This window comes from Cebidichthys violaceus, unplaced genomic scaffold, assembly GCF_023349555.1.
Source record: "Cebidichthys violaceus isolate CVI_PGR_0920_01 unplaced genomic scaffold, fCebVio1.0.p SCAF_10, whole genome shotgun sequence".
Lineage (NCBI taxonomy): Eukaryota > Metazoa > Chordata > Actinopteri > Perciformes > Stichaeidae > Cebidichthys > Cebidichthys violaceus.
In genome coordinates, this window is record NW_027176263.1 from 10,917,111 (window position 1) to 10,940,497 (window position 23,387).

Sequence of the window (23,387 nt, forward strand, 5' to 3'; positions counted from 1 at the left end):
TTGGTTCCTTCTCACGTTAGTGTCCCTGAAAGCACCACACAAATAGACACAAATCACAAGATGTTGTCATATCTCTTCAAATATTTATATATATATATTTATAATATACCCATCACTTTGTTTGTCCATACACACACACGCACATATATACAAACAAAAATAAACATAAAACATTTCCTTTCAGAACCTCAATCCATGATACCAAACTGCAAAAACAAGCCAAGAGAGGTCAATTAAATGACACAATTTCAGCAACTCAATGATCTTAAATTCTTAAATTAACAGAAAAAAATATATTTCCTTCTGTATCAGATAGCACAAAAACACATTGCCAATAATAACATTTTCCTCTCGTCTTCTTGCCACTTGCTCAATAAAAGGGGGGAAAACATTCATACAATCTCACACGAGGATGTTCGAGAGAAAAGAAAAGGTTGTGGATCTCGTAGACATACACTTTTATAAATTTCAAGAAGGAAATGTATGTACACATGAAAGCAGGAAACGCAGTAAACATCATGTCCTGTACAGGCCTGGTGCTGATCACAAGGGTCCTGGTGGGCTGAGAAGGAAAAAAAACAAAAACCAAGATAACACCACAAAAGGAATGACGTCATGATATAAGAAGCAATATTCCCTTTCTTGTAAACAAGTCAAACACCAGGTGTGAAATTTAAGACATCATTTCTCATCACAGAAGGCTCACTGCAGTCAAAACAAAAGCTAAACATCATCTTCACAGCTGTGTTAAAACAAACTTCATATGAAACATGACAAAAATGAGCTATTGCGTGTCTGATATTGCTTTCTTGAGTAGACTTATTAGTGGAATGAAATCAAAGCTCAGATCATGTTAAGACCACAGATCATTGTCTCTCCTTCAATTAAATGGTAGCTGATAAAAAAAAAAGTGCTTTGACTGATTTCACACATATTATACAGACAAACTGAAAGTATCATAAGCAAAGAGGGAATGTAAAGAATAGCTGCACGGATGGGTTAAGGAAAGCAATATTTGGGTGAGCATTTCCTGGACTGATTAGTGTAGTGTATAAGATTAAGGAATAAGCTGTAAACCTAATCAGTGCAGGAAACGCTAACTGTTCTAACCTCAGTCAGCTGGACATGATGCTCCTCACTACGCCCACCCACTACACCCTTTTACGTAGCTCAGCGACGGGGCATTCAGGAGATTCCTCTTGGCTTCTTCTGCAGCTTTCAGGCATCTAATACTGTTTAGTAATTTCTCAAAATTTCAGCAAACTATATTAGGTAGTGAAAAGGTTTTAGTGCATTTGAGCAGCCAACAGTTTAAGTCAGTAAAACACAAGAAAAAGGAAAGAAGGAAAGATGAGCCTCCGAGGCGCTTCTAATAAATAAATTAATATCAACATTTCTCAATGCAAGAGGACAGGCGCAACCAAGGCAGGCCTTAATAAAGGAGTATCATGACAGTAAATGTCACAACCACATACATACTGTCAAGGTCAGCATCATTCTAGCATGCAAAAGTAGGACAGAACAACAGGCAACACAAGGAACAATTCATCCCAACGTCCCCCCGTCCCTCCACTGAGCTCAAATGCAGCTCAGGGATGCAGGGCTGTGACACTAGTGTGCAGACTTGAGTGGAGCAGACAGCCTAGCAGAGCGGCGTCTCACTCCCACAGAGCGGGCCATCTCCTGTCGACAGACGCGAGGAGGGGCTCTCTCTCTCTTGGCTACTGCAGCGTCAGCAGGACGCGTTTGCCGAGCTCCGGCAGTAATCTGTCAGACGACGCGCCACGGGAAATATGAGCTCATCACGAGGCGAGAGACGGGGGTCTTAATACTTTGGGTCCGGCTTTGGCCAGAAGAGAGCAGCTTACCAGGAAACGGGGAAAATCAACAGGCAATCAGGCAAAGATCTGCATGACAATAACTCAACGGCAATCAACTAAATAATATAAGACTTTAACAAATCAAACACACCCTCAGAAATGCATTTAGTATATAAAGTGTCTGTTGCAGCCTCAGCCAAATATTCATCCATTCTCCCCAACATTCCACTTCAGTATGTTTATAAATATATATTTATATACATATATTTTCATAATTATTTTATGATGCTGGGAGCGGCTGTGGTAGAGTTTGCTCAGCTGGGGATGGCTTTAGTTAAAAGATAGGGAGGGTTCAGGGAGATTGAGGCCATGCTGACACATCCTCCTCCCTGTCAGTGCAGAGGAGGAGGAGGAGGAGGAGTAGTAGGAGGAGGAGGAGGAGGAGGAGTAGGAGGGGGAGGAGGCTCCTCTTGCTGAGAACTGGACAGTAGTAAACATCAAAGACACAGTCAGCCTGCAGCGTAGCTGCTCAGGAAGGAGTAGAACATGGGCAGCTTCATGCGCTGCTGGTCCCGCCGACACCACGCCATCACTGTGCCCTCGCTGTTGGCTGTGTAGAGGTGGTGTCCGTCACATGAGTACGTCAGGCTGAGGGGACATTATCATCAGTATTTCCAACAGAATCACACATGTATATTTTAATTTGTGGCATCACATAAAAGCAAAGAGGAAACAATCTCTGCAGCGCTGATGAGATACCTGATGATGGGTTTGCTTGACTTGGAAAAGGTGATCTCTCTCACTGGTTTTAAATCCCAGGTGCTCCACAACCTGGAAATATTTCACACATTAAAAAAAACATACTAGTGTGAATAATTCATTGTCTTGAGAAAGGAAGCAAACGAGTGCCTGCTCACCTGACGACGCCGTTCTCCAGCCCGCCAGCGATGACGTTGACAGACACGCCCTCCGGCTGGTTGGAGAAGGCCACGGAGCAGATGATCTCTCTGCAGTGGACGTGACCGATGAGGTCACCGTTCACCGTCCACAGACGCAGGTCGCTGCCTCCGCCCACTGGTTACACAGAATCATGTGTCATAAGTCACATCAACATTGTGTCAGTCTGGAAAAGTGGCATGATTAACTCGGACAGGAGACAGAGCAGAGCGGTCTTTACCTGAATCACAAACTGTTGCAATGTCCCCCGTGGTCTCGCTGGCAGACACTGCAGTCACAGGGCTTTTGTGGCCTGTGAGGCTTTGTACGTAACAGAGCCTGAAGAAACACAGAGCATCACTTTACCTTAGATTCCTCGTCACGCACTAAAAGACATACAAAAGATATCAATAAAGCTTTTTCTTCCTTTTTTTCGTATGCCTCACACACTGACCTGTTCAGGTCCCAGAGGATACAGGTGCCGTCTTGGCTGACACTGATGAGGATGCTGTAAGGTTTGCAGACAAACAGGCTGGTGACTTCCCCCGTGTGTCCGTATAGATGAACCTTAGATTCCACCTCCATCTCTGACGGCTGTGGAAAGACGCATATCAGAGACCGTATACAGAGGACACACTGGCCTGAATAGTTGCATGTGACTCAGAGCTAGCACTGGATAAGGTACCTCTGCTTTTACCGTTTCCTAAAAACACTACATTAATGAATCTCCAACCAGATTTTCTGAACAGCAGAAATCAATTGCTTTTGGAACACCCTTCAGAGACAGAAAAAGAAACAGGAACATCGAGATGCCTATTGGTAGGGACCGATGAAAGTCGGAAAGCCTCTCTGATGACTGAACTCCCGAACCTCTAATCCCACTTGTAGGCTCAGTGGAAATGTGTTTCAAGGGCAACTGTGATGTGACTAATGAAGCCGAGCGTTTGAGCACGGTGAGGCGGTCTAAAGAGGGGTAGGGGTGGGGGGGTAGGGGGGTAATGGGAGGTGGGTGGGTGGATTGGGTGTTGATGTGGAGGCGGAAGGTTAGAGGGGGACGTCACCATGGAAACCCACCGTGGTGCTGGTGAAGCGGTTGCTGTAGGCGGTGATGACACCACACTTGCTGCCTGTAAATAGCTGGCAGCCATCAGGCACCCAGGCGCAGCTGGTCACCTGGAGGAGAGAGAGAGAGACGGTTGGACAGAGGAAACGAGAAACCTGACATCTTATTGGTCGATCCTCAGTGTAGAGCTGCTTAACACTGAGAGGAGACTAGTGAACCCTTTCACTTTCAGGTGCTCTGTTTTTTTTGTTTGTTTGTTTTTTAAGCTCGAGTTTAACTCGTGTCTACCTGGTGCAGTTGTGAACACTGAATGAAGTTGATAGGCGGTTCACTCTGCTTGCTCTTCAGCCTCAATATGTTGTCTGCATAGCCCCAGCTCAAGATGGCCGACCACTGGATGTCTGTGCTGTGCATGCTCCGAACACCTACGGAGTAGAGAGCATTAAGTTAATTGAGTCAGCAGGACATTGTGTTCAGTACAGCCAGGCTGAGCGACTGTTGGGCGTCCTACCCTGCTCCTTGCTGTAAATCATCATAAGGCAGAACTTGCGGGACAGCCCGCAGATGGCTCGCGTTGGCAGAGCCAGCAGGGATCCAAACCTCTCCCCGTGCGGCTGACTGAAGCACACCACTGGGTCTGGAGCAGAGGGCGAGCCCACATACTCACCCCACTTCAGGCCTTTGATCCACGGCAGTGGGCTCTGTTGGGGAGGAAGAGGAAATTGCCAGGTGAGCAGCGGATCATTGCATGCGACAATGCATTGTGTCATTCCTCAGCGCACAGCGGGCTGCCAGAGTCACTACTATCACAGAGCAGATTACCGGGCAGACTATTTCTTTGGCCTGTTCTCGGGTTTCTCTGAAGGCCAGCTGAACTAGGAGACCCATGGCTGCCGGCAGCTCCCCCTCCATCATGAGTTTGGGGCTGGCTCTGCTGACATGAGAGGCGTTGAAGAGCTGCCTGGGTGTCTGTCCGTAAGTTTTGATCATCGTCTCCAGGGCCCGTCGCTGCACTGGGTCTTCTACAGACGAAACGTCCATGCCAAAATAAGTCTGTGAAAAATGATATGAAGGCTTTTGTAAGCAACAACAACAACTTTCCCAATAATTTCAAATTTCAAAATCAAACGGGAAATAAGCAGCTACTTACAGCTGGGTGGAAGACGTTGATGGCGTGGACAGCTGCTTTGCCTTTCTGCTTGAGCCCAAACACCAGGTCGATCCACTGGCACAGCGTCTGGGAGACCTGGTCCGACTCAAGCGCTTGCCGGTGGATCAGGATGAACAGACGTGGGTCGTTGCGGGCCCAGGGCGGCAAATTCACATGATTCACTCTCTCACCATTTTGACGAACACCAAAATCGAAACCTGTGAAGGCAAATTTTCTTTTACCACTTTTTTAAATGAATGAGTAGTTATGAAAAATGTATGCTGGTGTAAATGATAGGTATATGGATTAAAAGTATACATTGTGGTGGAAAATAATTACCCTCTCTGTTGACCAGGAATTCTGGGAGGTAGAAAAACTCAGGGATGAGCTCCTTAACATCAGTCATGGACTCGAAGGAGGACAGGCGCCACGTGGTGTTCATAGAGTGAAACGTCCGGTCCGGGATATCAAAGCTCTGGTCTGATTAAGGCCAAAGACAATCTAATTACAGATTCTACTCACTGATTGAAAAGATCCCCTTTCATGACCTTAGACACCACGCTTGCTGAATACATTTACAATCACATGAAAAGATGCCTCAGAGGATCAGAGGAGAGAGACGGATAAATGAAAAAATAATTAACAAGAAAGGAGGACATAGAAAAAAAAAGGAAGGGAAGGGCGAGGAGTTGATCAGAGAAAAGTATAAAGATGAAGTAACCCTTTATGGCTGATACATGAGATGCTACGCGACTATGGCAACACGCTGCTCAGTCAGATCTGAGATCAGGACGTTCCAACTTTTCAGTACTAAAAGCCTCAGCATCAATCAAGAAGGAGCAGTCAATGTAATGCAGGCAGGCGGCACTCTGTGATGCTAAAAGCTTTTTGGAGATGCATGAAAATGACCTACTGTTAAAAAGCACTGGCCTGTCAGTCAGTTCACACTTACTTGTGGAAACTAAAGATACTGTTAAAGACAACGCAGAGAGATAATTTTTCTTCCTTAACTGTTAGTAAAACTTAATGTGTGACTCACCCTGGTATGCGAGGAACATCTTGGTGAACGGAGGCATTCGAACCAGGAAGTGCAGCACAGTGCCGCTGTTGGAGTAATGTGAGCCGTAGTGGTAAGGCTGGACAGGAGGCATGGGGTCGTCTTCACGAATGCCCTTCTTGTACTCCTCCTCAAGGTACTGCACAACACACACACACACACACACACACACACACACACACACACGTTTTCTTATCACAACATTCACTACACTCAAGAAACACATGCTAAAATGTACAACAGGTCATACCCTGTAATTATCCACGTAGCGATCTTCTTTCTCTTTTGATTGGACTGCGATGGGTTTGATTAAATTCCTGCATTACAAAAAAATACAAGCAAAGCAGTAATGAACCATGATGTTCAACTGTGACTAATGAAAATTGACCTATTATGAAATAATTCCTGTGTCATGAGTCTTGACTTTTAGTTTAGCTTATCAAAAAATAACTTGATTTAAAATCATAGTACGGAATGGCTCTGGCATAAACTGGACAAACTTAAAAATGTTTGAAAGTTATTCCTATTTTAGGACCTAAGTACATCAAGGAGGAGCATTTACATATCTTTTATACAGTGCTCAAGAATAATCTTAATAACATATATAATCAAATAGCTCAAATGCCTTTCCAAACATATTAACAAAGCTGTCATCAACCACTGACCTGTAGATGTTTGTGTCCTGCAGGTCGATCGTCTCGCTAATGTAATCTCGCAAGATAAAGGGAAACACCGGGTACTGCATGAGGTCGTTGAAGGAGCGGCCTGCGTGCTTGTTGAGATGTGTCAGGTACTCAAAGTTAGAGATCTGACCCGAGCCCCACAGCTGAGTGAGCGCCGTGATGTTTCCGTGCTCCAGCAGGTTGGGCAGATCAGAGGTCAGGATGTTGTGGTAGACGTTGTCACGGAACTAAGGCGAGGAAAAAAAGAGAACCACAGGATGTTTCCATCTCTAGAGTCACGACTGAAGTGAAACATGTAGAAAGTACTAACTGACAAATGTAATGTAAAGTCACACCTTTGTTTCCTGTCATGCCTCTACTGTCGACTACCAATAAATGCATAACACACTGAGCACAACCTCACAACCATCCAACAGAAGTTGAAACATTAAACTGAAAAATATTGCATGTCAGTCTAAAATAGAAATGAATGCACAGGAAAAAATGATTATGCCTGTTCATCCAGGAAAGGTTTTTGCGACTTCACAAACAATCAGAGGAGAGCTAATCAGTTTGGCCTCTATGTGCTGAGCACGTCTTTACTTCCTTTGATTCTTCTGGATTGGAAATATCTGCTGTAAAACGCAGACTTGCTTAAACGTCTGTTTTCCAACCATATCATAACACTATTTCATTTATTACATCCTCCATCAAATTATGAAATAGCAACAAGTAGTATTACATGATATGATTTTATTGGGGAACAATATATTGTGACTTGATTACTTATTATCTATGTTGATCACACCTGGTTTTATTATTTTATTATTTGTAACTATTGTCGACATGTGTATTTAAGCATGTTTATGCATGAGTGTATGTATGATCTATGTTCTATATGTGCAAGTGTATTGTGTGACGCAGCGGCTTGGAGCCGAAGACAAATTTCCCTGCAGGACAATAAAGTAAATCTCATCTTTATCTTATCTATTTTAGTAATTTACAGAAGTGTTTTTCCTGTAGAGTATGACAGTACTGTATCGTATCATCATGACTGATGGCACAGAACACTACAGAGCTCTGCAGAATACCAAAAAGGCATTTTAACAATTATATTTTTTTCAAGCTGTGTGATTTTGTCTTTTCATAAAAAAAAATAATCTTTGAGCATCAGTAGGTTCTTTCATCTTTTCATCCCAGTCCATTCTGTGTAGCTTCATTTTTATATTCAAATAAAACATGGGCTGAATTTCTCTCTTAGGATGATAAGCCAACTCAATTCTTTGCAATACTGAAATAAAACAGCTTAAGGAAAAACACTAGAACATCTACTGTATATCATTCATAAAAAAAAAAAATGTCAACATTCATTCCAGCATCTGTTTCCTGAATAGCCAACTTTCCAGTCACACCATGGCGTCCTTCATTTTCATTCTAAGCGACCTGTGTCTTTGCCTCACCTTGGTGTTGTCAAAGGCTAACAGCAGGGTCCTGCCATTGGTGAGGAATATCTCCACAGCGTTGTCTCTTAGCTGCCACCAGCGCTTGTGCACCTCCTTAATCTCCTCGTACGTCCAGGAGAAAGAGGGTGCCTCAGTCTCCCCATGAAGGCTCTGTCCAAACACATAAACACATCCGGTCTTGAGACGCCAGGCGGTAACCCCTTTTGGCAGAGAATAATCCTGAACAGTCCTCTGGCTTTACCTGGATGTCATGAGCATCTGCAGCGTTGTCCTCCACAAAGTACATCCCAGACTTTCCTGTGACACAACAACAGGGTGAGTGAGATTTTGGAAACTGAGAACAAAACAAACAAAAGCTTCCCCCGCTGAATAACTCACAAACAGGGGAGAGCAATAATCTGTAGTGCCTCAAAGAGAGCACATTACTCTTTGTGCCTTGTGACCGGCTGACTCTATTATGCATGGAGCAGCTGTGAGAGATGGTCAGTGTCCTACCCAGAAGTAGCTCCCCTGCTGTCTCTCTGGAGGGGGCAACGCTGATGCACCGTCTGGTGAACCTAAGGCCAAAGAGACATTTATCATACAAGAAACACACCATCTGAATAAAGCATAGACAATCATCAATGTAACACAAGTTGATGAGACATTTATGTGACTTGAGATCACCCTGTCCTTCTGAGAGGGATTTGATGTTTACTGAAGGCTTACAGGCAGGAAGAGTGAGAGAGGTTTCAAAAAATGTACCTGATGGACTCGCTGGTGGCTTTGTCTTTGACAGTGGAGGAGAAGGAGGAGTGGGTCTTATCCTCAACCAGGAAGGACAATGGGGGCTTCACTGTGTCTTAAAAAGACATGGAGGTCAAAATAAAAACACTGAAGGAGACAGACACACTAGCACAAGACAGCATTTTGCCATACTGCTATAAGTAAAAGGGTTTATTCACCTTCAGACTTGCGTCTGTCTTTGAGCAGGTATTTGTTAGGAATGGTGAGGTAGCATCTCTGTAACCGCCTTCGCTCCCGGTTTGGCCCTTCGGTGGGGTCCAGCTGCCACGACGTTGGGTAGGATGTCTGGTCGTACCAAACCGCACTGAAACAGACCATTAAAGTCCTCTCAAACGGTTTGTCTTATCATATCAATACAAAAGTAACCTCACTACAAAGCCGTAGCTACCACTGAGGACACCATGTCCTCAGTATAGTTTGAAGTCATTTTTTTTTTTTTGGGGGGGGGTAATCCGTTACCTTGTCATGTATCGCTACCAGCAAGTCAAATAGTTTATGATAATTAGCAAAAGTTTTAATATACTAATACGTACCTGATAAACATCAGAATGTTAGTATTGTCACTTGTGAATATGTTAGCGTGCTGATATTAGCATTTAGCTCTAAGCTGTGAATTAGTAAAGCTCGGCAATTTGCGTAAGCCCCCGTGAGAGATAAACGTGGATGCCTACCGGTCATGCGTGAGTTGTTGCACCAGCTCCTGCCAGTGGCGGCTAGCGCTGAGGTCAGTCTTATAGAGTCCCCTGATGTGCTGGATGACTTTCTTTCTCTCCATGCCTTGTCGCAGAGACACATTCTGAGTGATGTCAGCCGCAATCTTTGAAATGTCCTTGGACTTTCCATCCAGCCTTTGGATGAGACTGCAGAGAATTAAGAAAAAAATGGAGTGAATAGAAGTGTGAAATGATTCTTACCAATATGTTCTTGTACTGGACATCAATCTCATATCAGGAAAAAAAAAGCCCTACTCACTTCCTTTGAGTGTTGGTCATTTTCTTTTCCCACGCCACTTTGCTTGTTTTCTCTTCTGCTTCATACTTGAATTTTTCCTGTATGAATAAAATTAAGTAAGAAAGATGCGTTAGCTTAATTTTCTGGCTAAAAAGAAATAACTGACATGCTGCACTTCATGGACAACGAAGCTTTTCCACCTGCACACAAGTAGTCATACTGCTGAACTACCAAACAGGCAAATTGACTTTGGCTAATAAGGCTTAGAAACTGTTTACAACGAATGTTTGTCTTTGCAGGACTTAACCTCTTTTATGGCCTTGAGCAAGTCTTGTTTGTGTGGAGAGTTGGGTGGGATGCAGCGATGGCCACAAAGCTTGAGCGAGGTCATGAAGACACCCACGGCGTTCTGCTCGTCTTTGGTGAGGCTGTCCTTGTGATCGTGCAGCATCTCATACAGGTACAGTGACAACTTTGGTCCATGCTGAAAGACAGAGCGAGAACATAGCACAGATCAAATTTGAATTTGTGTCTGAAGCAGGTCACATACAGTGATGGACAGGAAACAAGCCTTATCCGACTAGTTGACCCTCAGAAAAGCCTGAGAGGCGGACAAGTGAAAGACTCCCATGGATGCAAGGGGGTTGCTGAACAGCATGAAAACATCTATCAGAGTAATTTTAGAGCCAAAGCCTGACAGCTCCTGTAGGAGTGAAAATGACAAGCAAAGCTAATATACTGAACTCTCACTCATACTTTCCCCCTGGACCCAACACAATGTCTGAAATGGGAAGGTAAAAATGACCAGATATATATCATTTTGGGTTCAATACTTGTCAGTGAGCAAAGGCCAAATTGATGTGTAAGGTGACGAATACACTAGTGATAGATTTTAATTTAATGAAGCATTTCCTTCACACTCACCTCTAGACCCGGGCTGAGGCTCTCCTTGAGGATATCCAAATGTCTGGGATCAAACACAAACTCCAGCGACTCCTTCCTGTCAGAGAGGGGAAGCGCAGGACTGAGTGTGTGCACAAGGAGGCGGCCGATTTGGACCCGAAAAGTGTCCCGACATGACCATAGGATCCTTCGCCACTGCTGATGTGGGGCTCCTCCTCGACCCGAGCTGCCCTGTGAGATCACAACCAGTAACACAAGGTCTCACAATATAGCAATTAAAACTTTACAGCTAAAAAAAGGGTTCTCAGTGTCATCATACCAGGCTTATTTTGATTCCGTCCATCATGAGCTTGAGGATGTCTTTCTGAAAGCTCTTCTTGCTGGCAGGCGGCAGGGTGAAGGGAATGGGAGAGTGTGAGACAGAGGCGGAGCCACTCTCGTCCTGTGGCTGATCAGCTGGATCTGGGGTTAAAAACGGTTGGTCTGGAGAGTCTGGGATATTCAGCAGGTCAAACAGGTCCTGACTTACATCTGAAATGGGAGAACAGACCCGAGATTAGACAGCAAATTCAGTTTACACTCATGTGAGGTGAAGGAGAAAATAGACAAGATTGGAATAGGAAAGTGGGAGGAGTTTTTTTACCATGGTAAATGAGTCTGTTGACAGCAAGAACCACAAGCCTCTGCAGCCGTTGGACGAACTCAGTCTCGCTGGCACGAATGGGGTTTTCCTGGCTCATCCTCCTCTGCATCATCTGGTTGAGCTCATCACTGGCTACGGAGCGCATCCGCATTAGGAGAGAGTCGGTCTGGGCCAGAGAGAACCGGCGCCGGCCTACAAGCACACATGATGGTCGCTTCTTTGTAAGTATAAGCACACATTCTTTTTTCCTTTCAAGTTCGGAGTAAGGTTTTGCAAATATCCCGTGAATCATTGAACGCAGAAAAGATTCTAATGATTCACTAATCAAAGTGCCATCTGTGCTAAAATACTTAACACTGATTTAGTTAAGCATTCGACCATGCACACACAAAGGCACCAGTAGCGCGCAAGGGTACTGGGCAAGTTAACACCCGAGGTGAGTGCAGGGCAAAGGGTGAATTCACAGCAAAAACGGGAGACATGCTCTGTGACAGTGGAGCATGATCTCCGCTGTGGACTACAGTCCGAGCTACCTGCGTCACAGTGGAGCATGTAGGATGGAGCTCCAGTGGGGGAGGGGAGGGGGGAGTCCTGGGACAGGAAGCTGAAGGGAGGGGAGAGGGGTATCTGGCCATAGGAGCAGTAGTGCTGTCTGGGGATGCGGGGAATAATGGAGTCTTTCATGGCAATGGAACCTTCAGACCAGGACGAGGAGAGGATCAATAAACAGACAGGTGAGGATGGACACAGGGTGGAAACACATGATGGTCAATTCTAACTCGACACAGAAAGACTGCACACCAGATTTCTGCTGCTGCATCAGTATGAAACACTCACCCGCAATGCTCTTGCGCTTCTGATGGATGGCATGATGTGGAGAGCTCGGTGTATTAACAGAGCTGCTCAGTTTCTGAGGTTCCTGATTGGCTGTCGTCTTTATGAACTCAATCGCTGACTGAAGGACGCGGAACTGCAAAGCCACAGCCATTTCTGGGGAAAAAAACAGGAAGAGACAAGGAACTTTAACATGTTAGACGTTTACCGGACGCGCTTCATGAGCGACTGACAAAGAGCTTCATGCAAGAAACACACATACAAATTGATTTGTGGCACGTACAAGTCCTTTAAGGGAACTTTGAACTGGCATTCATCAATAATAGTGTACTTAGAATTTTCTCTTACGTACGAACATGATTCACAAGAGGCCTAGGCCTGTCGTACTAGTCATGTACAGAAAGTCTATCTTGCTCTACAGACAAAACATTTTATTTTGAATTTAAACATGTTAGTCAAATCCAATTTTTTTTAAATAAATTGAAAAAACTTGGGTCATGGCAGAGTAAATCATCTGTTCACCGTATCAGTGAGAGATCCATCATGGATAAACAAGAGGTTCAAACTTAATTTCAGACCATTCTTCTTTATTCATGTCTCTGTACGGTTTTGCGACGACACAGGGACAGCTGTGGTAATATTTTTCAGCTCCCCTACTGTGACTACAGACACTTAAATGTGTTATGTTTTATTCTGCTGATTTTAAATTACCTTTACTCTTGGGTAACATTTTTATCACAGAAACTTTCCCACAAACGGAGCAGAACAGGCAGCCTTCCATGACAGTTTGGGGTAGTTGATTATGTTAATGATCAAATCTCACAACACGCACCTCCTCACGAACTGGTGACATTCATCACGTTGGCCCAATGAAGGCAGGCAGTAATACAATCGAGTATAATTACAAATATATTATAAAGTGTGCCATGTACAGAGCCATAATGCCTTTGTAATGTTTCTGTGATCACAGAATGATTATATCACAAAAGAAATAAGTGCTAATGGGGAAGAGATGGGAGAGATACGTTTCAGAGAGCTAATTTATGGAAAAAATTAGAAAATGATTAAGTTGGAACATGGAGATTTGTCAAATCATGGTTTTTTTTCTCAAATGATTTTCCACTCTACAGTTGTAGATAATGAATTTTCTTCCTGCAGCAGACATTGACAGCTTGATATCACCCAGAACTGCAGAGCATAGTAGATGACAACGCTGATGTCTTCCGCATGTGTATTGATTTTTAGAAATCCAGCCCTCACCCTGTGTGCGATGCGTCTTGCTGGTCTGCATGAAACCCAGCAAGGTAATGAGGTCTTCAATGATGCGGAAGTACTGGGACCCTGAAGAGCTGCAGGAGTGGATCGTCACAGCTACCAACAGCTGCTGGATGTCACACACCAGGAGCTTGTAGTCATTCAGGGGAATACTGCAGAGGAAAAACAAGAAAAGCAAGAAAATATGAAGCACACAAAGTGAGTCTACCACTCGTATGCACCAGATCAATGAACAGTGAGAGGATTATTGATTCAATTCATGGCTCAAAAGGTTCAAGACAAAACCTATGAATCCATGGAGGTGTTTGAATGAATAGCGCTCTGTTCTGGCAGCCGTACCCGTTCTCCATGCCATTGAGGGTGGAGAGGGTGTTAAAGAGGACGTAGAGCAGCCCGTGGTCTAGCAGGATGTCTGCCAGCTTTGGGCAGGCGTTGAGGAGCTGCAGCAACATACACAGGATGTTGTGCACCAAGGAGTTTTCATACAGGGAGTTCTCAATAAGACCCAACACTGGGATGATACAGCGCTTTCTGAAAGGTGAGATATTTTCCATTTCCTCCAGGTCCAGACTGGAAAGAATTACAGAAGAGAAAAATAGTGTGAAACACACATAATCATACTGTGGACAATCCAAGACAAAACACTCCCTGGACTCACTCTTCCTCCAGGCCCACCGGCCGTCCGAACAGCATCTCCAGGAAGCATTCGAGGAGCCCCTGGCTGCCCTGGTGGATGTACAGCTGGTTGGCCAGCAGGGAGAAGCCGTGGTTCTTCAGAAATTTCTCCTTCTGCTCCTTGTGGGCTCTGCTGAAATATGCATCCAGCAGCTAGGAGAGAGGGGCAGAAAAATATGACATAAAAGGTACAGTCCCAACACTGGCAATAGAGTGTGATACTTTGCTAACACGCTGGCACCGATTTAAGATTTCAGAGTAAAATATATTTTCTTAATCAAATGTTTAGCACAAGCAATTCATGGAAGAGTTTTATGGTGCTTATTTGCTGTCATGCTGAGTGTTAGAAGATTGATGCGCCTCTCATGTCTATATGATAAATACTACAGTTATCTTAGCTTAGCATAAAGACTGAAAACAAGGGGAAACAGCAAGCCTGGCTCTGTCCAAAGGTAACAAAATCGAACTACTAGTGCCTTTAAAGCTTCTCGAAGATGTAAAAGTGAAATCATTGTGATTGGGAGAGCATCAGAAGTGCAGTAGAGTGCTAAATCAGATCCTCCTGCATCAGAATATTCAACACTCATCAAAGAGGATACTGAACCAACCTTCATGACACCTTGCTGGATGAGAGGCGACGAGTGGTTGACTAGGACAATGAGGGCCTCTGGCTGGATGAGTTTGTCCATCACCTCCTCAAGCATGAGGTCAGGCAACAGCAGCAAGATGCCCCTCAGAAGATCATAGAGTCCGCAGCAGATCAGCACCAGGCAGTCCTCAGTGCTGGACCTGAGAAACACAGCTTAGAGTTCAGCGCTGAATTACTGAGCACCAACTGCAGTGTGAGGTGTATTAAAGAGAGCCTGACTGTTCAAATGAGTTATGTTCACAATCAGCACTGCTAGAATTGACAAAGCTATTTGGTTGTTGAACTCGTATTATTTTTAAATCTGACAGAGTAGTTAAAGCATCAGAATATAAAACAAACACCTGCCATGAATTTTGGATGCAAGACATTTTTTTCCCTCAAAGGTTTCCTGTATAAACTTGAAATTCATCTACAACAGCCCACATTGTGTCTAATGAAAAGAAAAAGGTGACTTTGGTGAGAAAACAGGATTACAAGAAAACATTTTTTTTTTTATTTCCTATCAGCTTGAGTCACCCGCTGGCTGGCAGGTAGAAATACACTGAAGCTGTCACTGCAGTACAAATCATTTTCAAAATTGGAGGATTATTATCATAACCAAATGCTGTATTTAGATTATGCAAATCCCTGCACAGTTCCTTTTTATCGAGCAAAATGGTCCATGTCTTTATCGTTTCTGGAATTATGTTCCAGAACAAAACCCACATAGACATGCAATTAAAACAAATGTTGAAAGAGACTGTCAGTGCTCACTATTTTTAATACTGTATGTGACAAACAAGCATGCCTTGCCAAAGGGTGTTATAGCAACATACCCGTCATTGGACTCGGTCTTGCTGTGCATCCTCTCGTAGCCAGGAGAGTATGTGTAGCTCTCCCAGTCTTCAGGCATGGAGCTTCGGTCAGCCGAATTGGGCCAGCGGCCGATTGGCAAGGAGCCATTTGGAGCTGGGAAGGCCAGGCCCAGACTGGCCAGATTGCTGTGGCTCCTCTGAAACGATTGGATGCCTTTCAGGCTGTCAGGGCGGCGTGGCGCCTCGTCACTGGCCCAGTCAAACCTGTCCTCAGACTCTGCCACCCCAATGCTGCCCTCTGCTAGGCTGCTCACCTCTGCCGCCTCGTCCCGCTCCTCCTCCACGCTGATGGAAGGAGTGCGCAGGGCTCCTCCCTCACCTATGTCCTTAGACTCACAGATTGTCTTGGCTGATTCACAGCTGCTTAAAAGCTGCTCGTCCGCTCCGCCCTTCTTGAGTGTCTCTGTGCTGCCAAGAGCCTGCTGAGTGGCAAGGGAGACCACGTCACCTTCACCTGCCTCGTTTGAGACACCGTGTCCGAGTCGAGGCATCAGTAAAGGAGAGGAGTACGGAGATGGTGCCAGACTAGGAAGGCGTAACGACTGATTATCACCTCCATGCTCAGGGGAAGGAGCGTGGAGATGGCCTGGAAAAGAGAACAAAATGATTCAGCACTAAGAAATTATTAGACTTTATAACTGAAGGCTGCAAAGGGACTTATTAACATGCAGAGAATATTGTAATTTTTAGACTTGTGGCTGTGATGAATAACATGAAGTGACAGAGCAGAATTGCAGATTCATTTACAAAACTGTACAGTTGTTTGTGGTCAGTGTCTCACAATGCATTGTTGCAAGTATCACAGCCAAATGTATTCCATTTAGAAAGCCCTTTCCCAAGGCATAAAGTGCTCTAAAAATAATTAAATTAAAAAAGCAATGTTATGACCACAAAAGAGGTTCATATTTGTAAAACGTATCAGAACAATAAAAGCTCAGATTAAATAGGTAAAATGTCCTAGTTAGAAAGATGGATAAAATAATAAAGAACTACTGTTAAGAGCAGCAGTTAGATTAAAGCTTTTTAGGGCCGAAAACAAGGAAGATTGGAGGGAGTTTCACTAATGCATAATAATGAGTAATAAGTAATGGTGTTTGTAATAGATACTTTAAACAAAACTCTGGTAACTAATTAATCACAGAGAGAAAACAGAGCTGATACAGCTCTAAACATGTTAAACCTTTTAGTTTTTTGGGTGAGGTGAGGCAGATACACTCACAAAAGCACTGCTAATCTTCCTTTTTATAATGTAATTCCACAACGACACACTGAAGGTTTGTATTTAATCATCGTCACAGTGTTGCATGCCTTGGAGTGCTTTAAGGTTGGTGTAATTTAGTTGAAACAGCTGTACCTTCATGGGGAGCATCAGTGAAGACAGTTGGGGAGAGTGACACCACAGAGCTGCTGGCAGACTTTCCTCCACTGTTGGAGTGTCTCAGATACATAATGGACTGTACCTTCTCCTGGTACAGCTTCCCATCTGACAAATAAAGAGACATCAAAAGAGCTCAGTGCATTCAATTAATGGCACTTTCATACAGAGGTGCTGCTCTCAACTGCACTGCTTCCTCACCTATGTGTAGGGAGAAGTAGAAGCTGGATGGAGTGTGGCAGACGTAGGTGTTGGTAGGTGGGTGAACAGCCAGCAGGAAGTTGTAGATCAGTTTTAGCAGGTCCATGTCAGGGGGTGACCCGAGAACCTCCTGGATGATTTTGACGAACGACAGACAGACTTCCTGTGGGATGGCAGTCAGATGCTCGTCCCGATGCTCCTTAAGACAAACACAACGTTGTCAGTGCAGTAACAGTCTCTGAAGAGATAACGTGTTATTACAGCACCTTTATGACTGAGACCTACCTGTAACACCTGGCAGGTGAGCAGGAAGTGGTGCACTACCTCAGCCTTGAGGAACTGACGGATGTTGAAGACCTGATAAGGGTGGTGCACCCTGATGAGGATCTCTAAGGCAGCAAGTAGTGTTTCCCACACTCCACACTGACAGAAAACAACACAGACAGTGAATGACTCATGACCTGGTTCTTCATCATCTATACAGTCGGGTTGAGAGCACCATTGTGCTTTTGGCTTCTTTGATTTGATCAGTGTTTACTTTTGCTGCAGCCCATTAGTGTTTCAACCTCAAACCTTGGGGTTTGCAGGAGAAAAAAAATCAAGGTGAAAAATTGTTTAAACCCATTTATTCCTTTAAAATCCTGGGTGTTTTTTGAGAACACGGTAAAAATCGTTGCTCCGGAGGTGTATGAATTTATTACCAGCTCATCATCAGATGATGATGCTTTGAGTTTTTTTCCCCTCATGAAGAATGGATGTTAATAAATTAAAAGACCTTGGGAAACCAGAAACTTGCAGAATCAGTGAAGCTGTTCAGCATTAACGATGTTCTTACTATTCTGTGCTGCTGTACCTTTAAGTTTCATGAGAAAAAAAACAATATATCACATCTTGTAAATGTAGCTCATCTAGAGTATCAGGTTATCCTCACTGTAGTTTTACTTCACATTTGACTAAAATAAAAAAGAGGAGAAAAGAAAGTCTAATTTGAATTTATGATAATCACCAAGATAGAAATATGACTGCTTGTCTTTGAGCGTGCGTAATGTATCATGTTTTGTCTCATTTTATTAGACATTGTGTTATGTTTCCTGCTAATATGGAAATATAACTGATCCTGTGATGTATGAGTTTACCTCAGCCTTGGCCCAGATCTTCCAGTCGAACAGGACGTCTGAGAGCAGTCTGATATCCTGCACCACAGCGATGGACTCAGTGTCCAAACGGAAGTGGCCATCGTCCCCCAGGATGAGGATGGGTGCACTGCAACATCCATCCAGTAAAGTCTAGAAGGACAGAATATAGCCACCACATCAGAAACACGTCTACAGTGCTGCTATAATAGAGTGCTGGTCACTCTCATCCAACACACAACTCAACATATTGATAATCACTACCTCTCCAGAAACAACAGAATCCCAGAGAGTCAATAAATTCTCCATGAAAGTTTTTGGAATGCTTATCACTCCGACAAAACCACTGCCAGTTGCTCGCTGAGCAGCCCCGTCTGTATTGATCAGAGTCATTTTGACCAGCTTAACTGCAGTGGTTGTAATTCTTACAGTCCTTTGGGTCTCTGGTGGACTGAGCTAAAATAGAAGTTGGCAGTCTTTTTGCAGCATAGAAAAGAAACATAATCTAACAACTGTAACACAGCATGTTCCTTTTATTATAATGATTGTGAGTGTTTAATATCACTAATCAGTGCTGTTCTGGGCTATAAAATACTGTGTGTGAAAGCCTAAAGTGTCAAAGGCAATCAGAGGTGCTGTGTGACTCTGCAGGAGCTCAGTGTTTCATCAAGTCAGACAGAATCCATTTCAGTGCTCAGCCATCACACAGCTCAATTACAGACACAGCCAGAGGGTCAAGTAACAGAAGGGTTACCAACACCGGCTCAGAGAGGCACCAGTGTGGCGGTCCGGATCAGATTCATGGTACGAAAAACAAAAAAACAAGCGCCGGTGATGCATATGTTTGACTGCACAGATCAGCAGAGGTTGTGGTTGCTGGAGACGGCAAAGAGTTCAAGGTGTGACTCACTTTGAGCATATGATATCCCACGATGCATTTGGACTTGATGAGGACCTGGTGGATCATAGAGTAACCATGGTAACAGTCCATTTCATGGATGCGGTGTTGGTTAAACTTGGACAAAGACAGCAGCACCCGCAGAGCCAGAGCCTGGGTCTTCTCACAGTCACTCAGCTCCACCGTCTGGACACCGCAGACCCAGAGATGAGGAACGGAGGAACAGAAGGATTCAGAAAATAAAATGAAATGTATTAAAGTGAACAATGCAGCCTGAAGATGGAGTTCCAAAACATTATTTCAAAATGTTCCTGCTAGTTATTGTGTTCTCAAAGAAGCACACATGAGCCTAATATCACACTTTGTCTGTAAAAGTGACATTAAACTATGAAGTAACAAGTGCAATATGAATTTCCTCATCCTACATATGACTGAATTAATTAGGTCACATTGTCTGAACCAGATGAGTGATGTAGCTTATTAATTCAAACATGAGCTATTTAATTGCCTTATCATATACAGTAATATACATATTTACAGTAAAAAATAATAAAGCTTTGTCATTAATCTTTTGATCTTAGAAATACATTTCCTTGCAGTGGTGTTGATATGGCATAAATCACCTTCATAACATGATTTCTTTAACTGTAGAACTGCAACTAACGATTATTTTTATAATTAATGAATCTGCCAGTTATTTATTTGATTAATTGATCAATTGTTTGGTCTATAAAAACATAAATCAGTGAGAAATGTCAACCATCATTTCCTAGAGGCCAAGGTGACATCGTCTTTTTCCGCTCCCTGGAATACATCCATCTAAACCTATAGTATTCCAGAAATATCCCAACAGCTGGGAATCATGAGCTCTCTGACTCTTCTAGGGCTAGAGCTCCATTAAGAACATGGACCGTCCTACCTGTGCGAAGAGGAAGACAAAATTTCCTGTTCCACCGATCTTGTGCAGGACGCTCTGCAGGCCATGTGTTTCAGTGGGAAGAAAAGCTCTGAGAAAGTTCGGGTCCAGGGAAACACTCTGCACTTCCTTGGAGCTGAAGGGCCGCTGGGTGACCACCGTCTTGGCCTGACCCTTAAGTCTGATTACAGGCTCATAGATGGTGTAGACTCTAGGACTGCTGGGAGCATACACTACTGCCAAGCTCTCCTATACAGGAACACAATCCACGCAATCATTATTTTCAGACAAAACTTTCATCCTGTAACTTTTAATTATTACGTTTTTAGGTATTTACAGGAGTACATCTTGTTGAAATTCAATTAGACCCAAGCAAGGAGGCTAGCTAGCTTAGGGCTACAATTTATAGCATGGATTTGGAATGGTATTGAAACAGAAATGATAAAGATGTTGAGGGGAAATCATTCATTCTTCTTGTCTTACTCCCTTACTTTAACTCAGCAGAGTTATTATCAACAAAGCCATTAGCATTAATGGGAGGGAAACTATTTCCAGTCTCAATAAAAAAAGCTGCAGCTTAACTGTAATAGCTTTTTTCCATTGGGGGAAAAATTACTTCTTACCGTGCAGTATCAGTAATGACAGCTAATTGGAACAGCACACAACTCACACACCGTGAAATTAAACAATATATAAAGGCATAGGAGGGATTTGCTATGCTTACAGAATGTACACGGTTTACCTGCAGTGTCAATCTGCATCTTATCATGCAGAAATTGGGTGAAACAACAGTGACAATAAAACACTTCTATTTCATTTTTAAGTGTATGTTCTGTTGTGATTTGGATGTTAAGTCAATGTTTCACATAAACAAAGACTTACAACTAAAGAAGTTGTGTCCACGTCCTGATTCTTCATCAGAAGCTCCCGTACATGTTCACACCTCAGGCCTTCTAGAGTGACAAACTTAGAGATTGTCCCACTGGGCTTGCCATACTTGCAGGGCATGATTGAGGTGAGGTCAGGCCCGCTGGTGTACAGGTACAGGGCCTCCTCAGCTCCTATTCTAGATCCTGAAATATGGGGGGAAAGAGTTACAATTACAAGTAATCTCCTAATGAGGAAAACAGGAAATCTGTTGTTACGGAAACCCGAAAACATAATTGTGGAAAATCCAACATGGAAAATCAACCCCATGAGTAAATGATTCATAGCATTCCATCAATAACCAATGCAGTAATAAAATATGATGTGACGCAAAGCGAGAAGCCACGGTACACCTTGATGTTTTATTTATTGTTTTCATGAAACTTTGATGGATCTCACGGTCCTTTTCCAAGAAGTCCACCTACGACAGCAGAGAGGCTAAGCTTGTGGAAAGACATCAGTTAGGTTCACAGGCTGAGATCGCAGAGAGGCAAACCATCCGCAACAAGAGAAGTATTCAGTTAGCCTCCCGCGAGAATGCTGAGAATCTACAGCACGCAACAGCTTTTTACAGCCACTAGACTGGTTACGCTTTAGAATTATAACTGCACCACAAAACATGACCGTACATTTATGTACAGTACATGCTTATGAGAGACAAGTTGGTAATCAGTGTAATGCACCACCAGGGAGCAGCACTGAGGTGGAACAGATCAAAATGATTACGACAGATTGCACATAAGAATGTAGAAATATGATGAGCGACCGTCTGTTGCATTAAGTGTGTAAGAGCTTATAGACACGTGATTCCAGTTAGATAAAGAAGACAGGAGGTCCTACCATTGAAGAGAAGCACAGTGCCCATGCTCCAGCGTCTACTCTGCATCAACAGATCCTCAGAGGACGGTGTACAGTGGCCCAACATGCAGAAGGTTTTGTTGCTGTCAGATGATAAACTGGACTTTCTTGGAAGGGTGTAGTCCAGAGACACCTCACATTTCCTGAAACAGAAAGCATGATAAGTTAAGATTAATGTTAAATGTAAACTGCCACAGTCTTACTCTTGCTATTACACGTTCCTCACCTGATGCCGCACACCCAGACAACCACACGGCCATGGATGTTCTTCTTGCCCTCTGGCTGCTGGGTGTAAGTGAGGCCGAGGTGCTGCCATTGCCCCGCTCTGAGTAGTTCCTCACCAGAGTCGGCCTGCGCCAGCAGCCCTGCTTTTATCTCATCATTTGGGTCTATACAAATCCTGGGGGGGAACAGCACATTACAGTACTTCAAGGTCCATAAACTACGAATACTTGAGAAACAGCAGCCCATTCTTCACACACATCTTCGAGACTGTAGTCTATGCTGGAGCTCACCTGAATGTGAGGGAGCCTGTAGAGAAGTCTGCCCACACTTGAAGCATCAGTGCCTTGGAGCCCATTGACAGAATATGAATGAGACCTTCCTCTAGTAATCTCGCCCCAGCCTGAGAGGAGCCATGGTGGGACTCAGCAGCGTGAATGTTACTCTCCTCTGGAAAACAATGATAAAACAATCTCAAAAAAAGTTCACTTATTTATGGACTTCAGGCATAAAAATGTTTAGGTGAAGGATCTGTGTTTCACCCTTGTCTTTCTCCCCATCCTTCTCCTCCTGCTCTGCCACTCTCAGCCACATAGAGGCACTGAAGCCGCTAGCCATGTGGGGCCAGCAATTCTGCCCAACGAGGGGCAAGTGGAGGGGAGCAATGTGCCAGGGAGAGGAACGGAGGTGGCTTGGTCTGTACTCGGCATCACCCTCCCTGCGCCCTGGAGACAGTTTGCCCTTCCAGAGCAAACCAACACTTTTCCCTCCGGCGGCCCCGTTTGGTCTGGAGCCAGTGGACACCCCTCCTGGGTTCGAAGCCCCAAGCATTATTGGAAAGGACAGGAAGTGAAGAGGTTCGATATTCACATTGGCTTCAACGATTTGTAGAATGCCTTTCAGTAAAATCTCCTGCAGGTAACAAAGTAAACGAGGAGTGAGAAGGACAGTCATTTTAGATGTGATAATGAAAACACTAGATCAATTTATTTTTTGAATCCCTAAATAAAGTGAAGCAAATTAAGAAAAAACTGATTAATAAGCAGTTTATTTGCTGATCAATCTAAAATAGCTCAGCATTAAACGTGTGGTCACCCTGAGATGCTTGATAAAATGCAGCAAAACATACTTTTCTT

The 23,387-nt window shown here is 43.9% G+C and overlaps 1 protein-coding gene across 8 annotated transcripts in view; it reads right to left on the reverse strand.

The window, feature by feature from the left end:
• Positions 1-71: 71 nt before the first annotated feature.
• The window catches only part of lyst (lysosomal trafficking regulator), a 55,602-nt gene continuing 32,286 nt past the window's right edge, over positions 72-23,387 (reverse strand). For 6 of the 8 annotated variants that reach the window (XM_068725246.1, XM_068725242.1, XM_068725218.1 and 3 more), the window contains 42 exons: positions 22,794-23,163; positions 22,545-22,701; positions 22,256-22,429; positions 22,012-22,172; positions 21,127-21,317; positions 20,248-20,493; positions 19,341-19,514; positions 18,434-18,583; positions 17,583-17,720; positions 17,298-17,496; positions 17,076-17,204; positions 15,683-16,307; positions 14,827-15,007; positions 14,202-14,371; positions 13,883-14,113; positions 13,529-13,695; positions 12,272-12,424; positions 11,435-11,626; positions 11,111-11,322; positions 10,813-11,022; positions 10,196-10,372; positions 9,910-9,986; positions 9,609-9,797; positions 9,096-9,241; positions 8,896-8,992; positions 8,647-8,708; positions 8,393-8,448; positions 8,149-8,301; positions 6,692-6,936; positions 6,277-6,343; positions 6,009-6,165; positions 5,309-5,449; positions 4,970-5,187; positions 4,642-4,872; positions 4,331-4,520; positions 4,108-4,244; positions 3,831-3,929; positions 3,211-3,350; positions 2,998-3,095; positions 2,738-2,894; positions 2,580-2,651; positions 72-2,468 (listed from right to left, as the gene is read on the reverse strand). In XM_068725246.1, the coding sequence (XP_068581347.1) occupies positions 2,330-2,468; positions 2,580-2,651; positions 2,738-2,894; positions 2,998-3,095; positions 3,211-3,350; positions 3,831-3,929; positions 4,108-4,244; positions 4,331-4,520; positions 4,642-4,872; positions 4,970-5,187; positions 5,309-5,449; positions 6,009-6,165; positions 6,277-6,343; positions 6,692-6,936; positions 8,149-8,301; positions 8,393-8,448; positions 8,647-8,708; positions 8,896-8,992; positions 9,096-9,241; positions 9,609-9,797; positions 9,910-9,986; positions 10,196-10,372; positions 10,813-11,022; positions 11,111-11,322; positions 11,435-11,626; positions 12,272-12,424; positions 13,529-13,695; positions 13,883-14,113; positions 14,202-14,371; positions 14,827-15,007; positions 15,683-16,307; positions 17,076-17,204; positions 17,298-17,496; positions 17,583-17,720; positions 18,434-18,583; positions 19,341-19,514; positions 20,248-20,493; positions 21,127-21,317; positions 22,012-22,172; positions 22,256-22,429; positions 22,545-22,701; positions 22,794-23,163 (7,278 nt within the window). In that variant the 3' untranslated portion in view covers positions 72-2,329. The remainder of the gene's footprint in view (positions 2,469-2,579; positions 2,652-2,737; positions 2,895-2,997; positions 3,096-3,210; positions 3,351-3,830; positions 3,930-4,107; positions 4,245-4,330; positions 4,521-4,641; positions 4,873-4,969; positions 5,188-5,308; positions 5,450-6,008; positions 6,166-6,276; positions 6,344-6,691; positions 6,937-8,148; positions 8,302-8,392; positions 8,449-8,646; positions 8,709-8,895; positions 8,993-9,095; positions 9,242-9,608; positions 9,798-9,909; positions 9,987-10,195; positions 10,373-10,812; positions 11,023-11,110; positions 11,323-11,434; positions 11,627-12,271; positions 12,425-13,528; positions 13,696-13,882; positions 14,114-14,201; positions 14,372-14,826; positions 15,008-15,682; positions 16,308-17,075; positions 17,205-17,297; positions 17,497-17,582; positions 17,721-18,433; positions 18,584-19,340; positions 19,515-20,247; positions 20,494-21,126; positions 21,318-22,011; positions 22,173-22,255; positions 22,430-22,544; positions 22,702-22,793; positions 23,164-23,387) is intronic. The other 2 variants (XM_068725227.1, XM_068725235.1) reach the window with 2 other exon arrangements.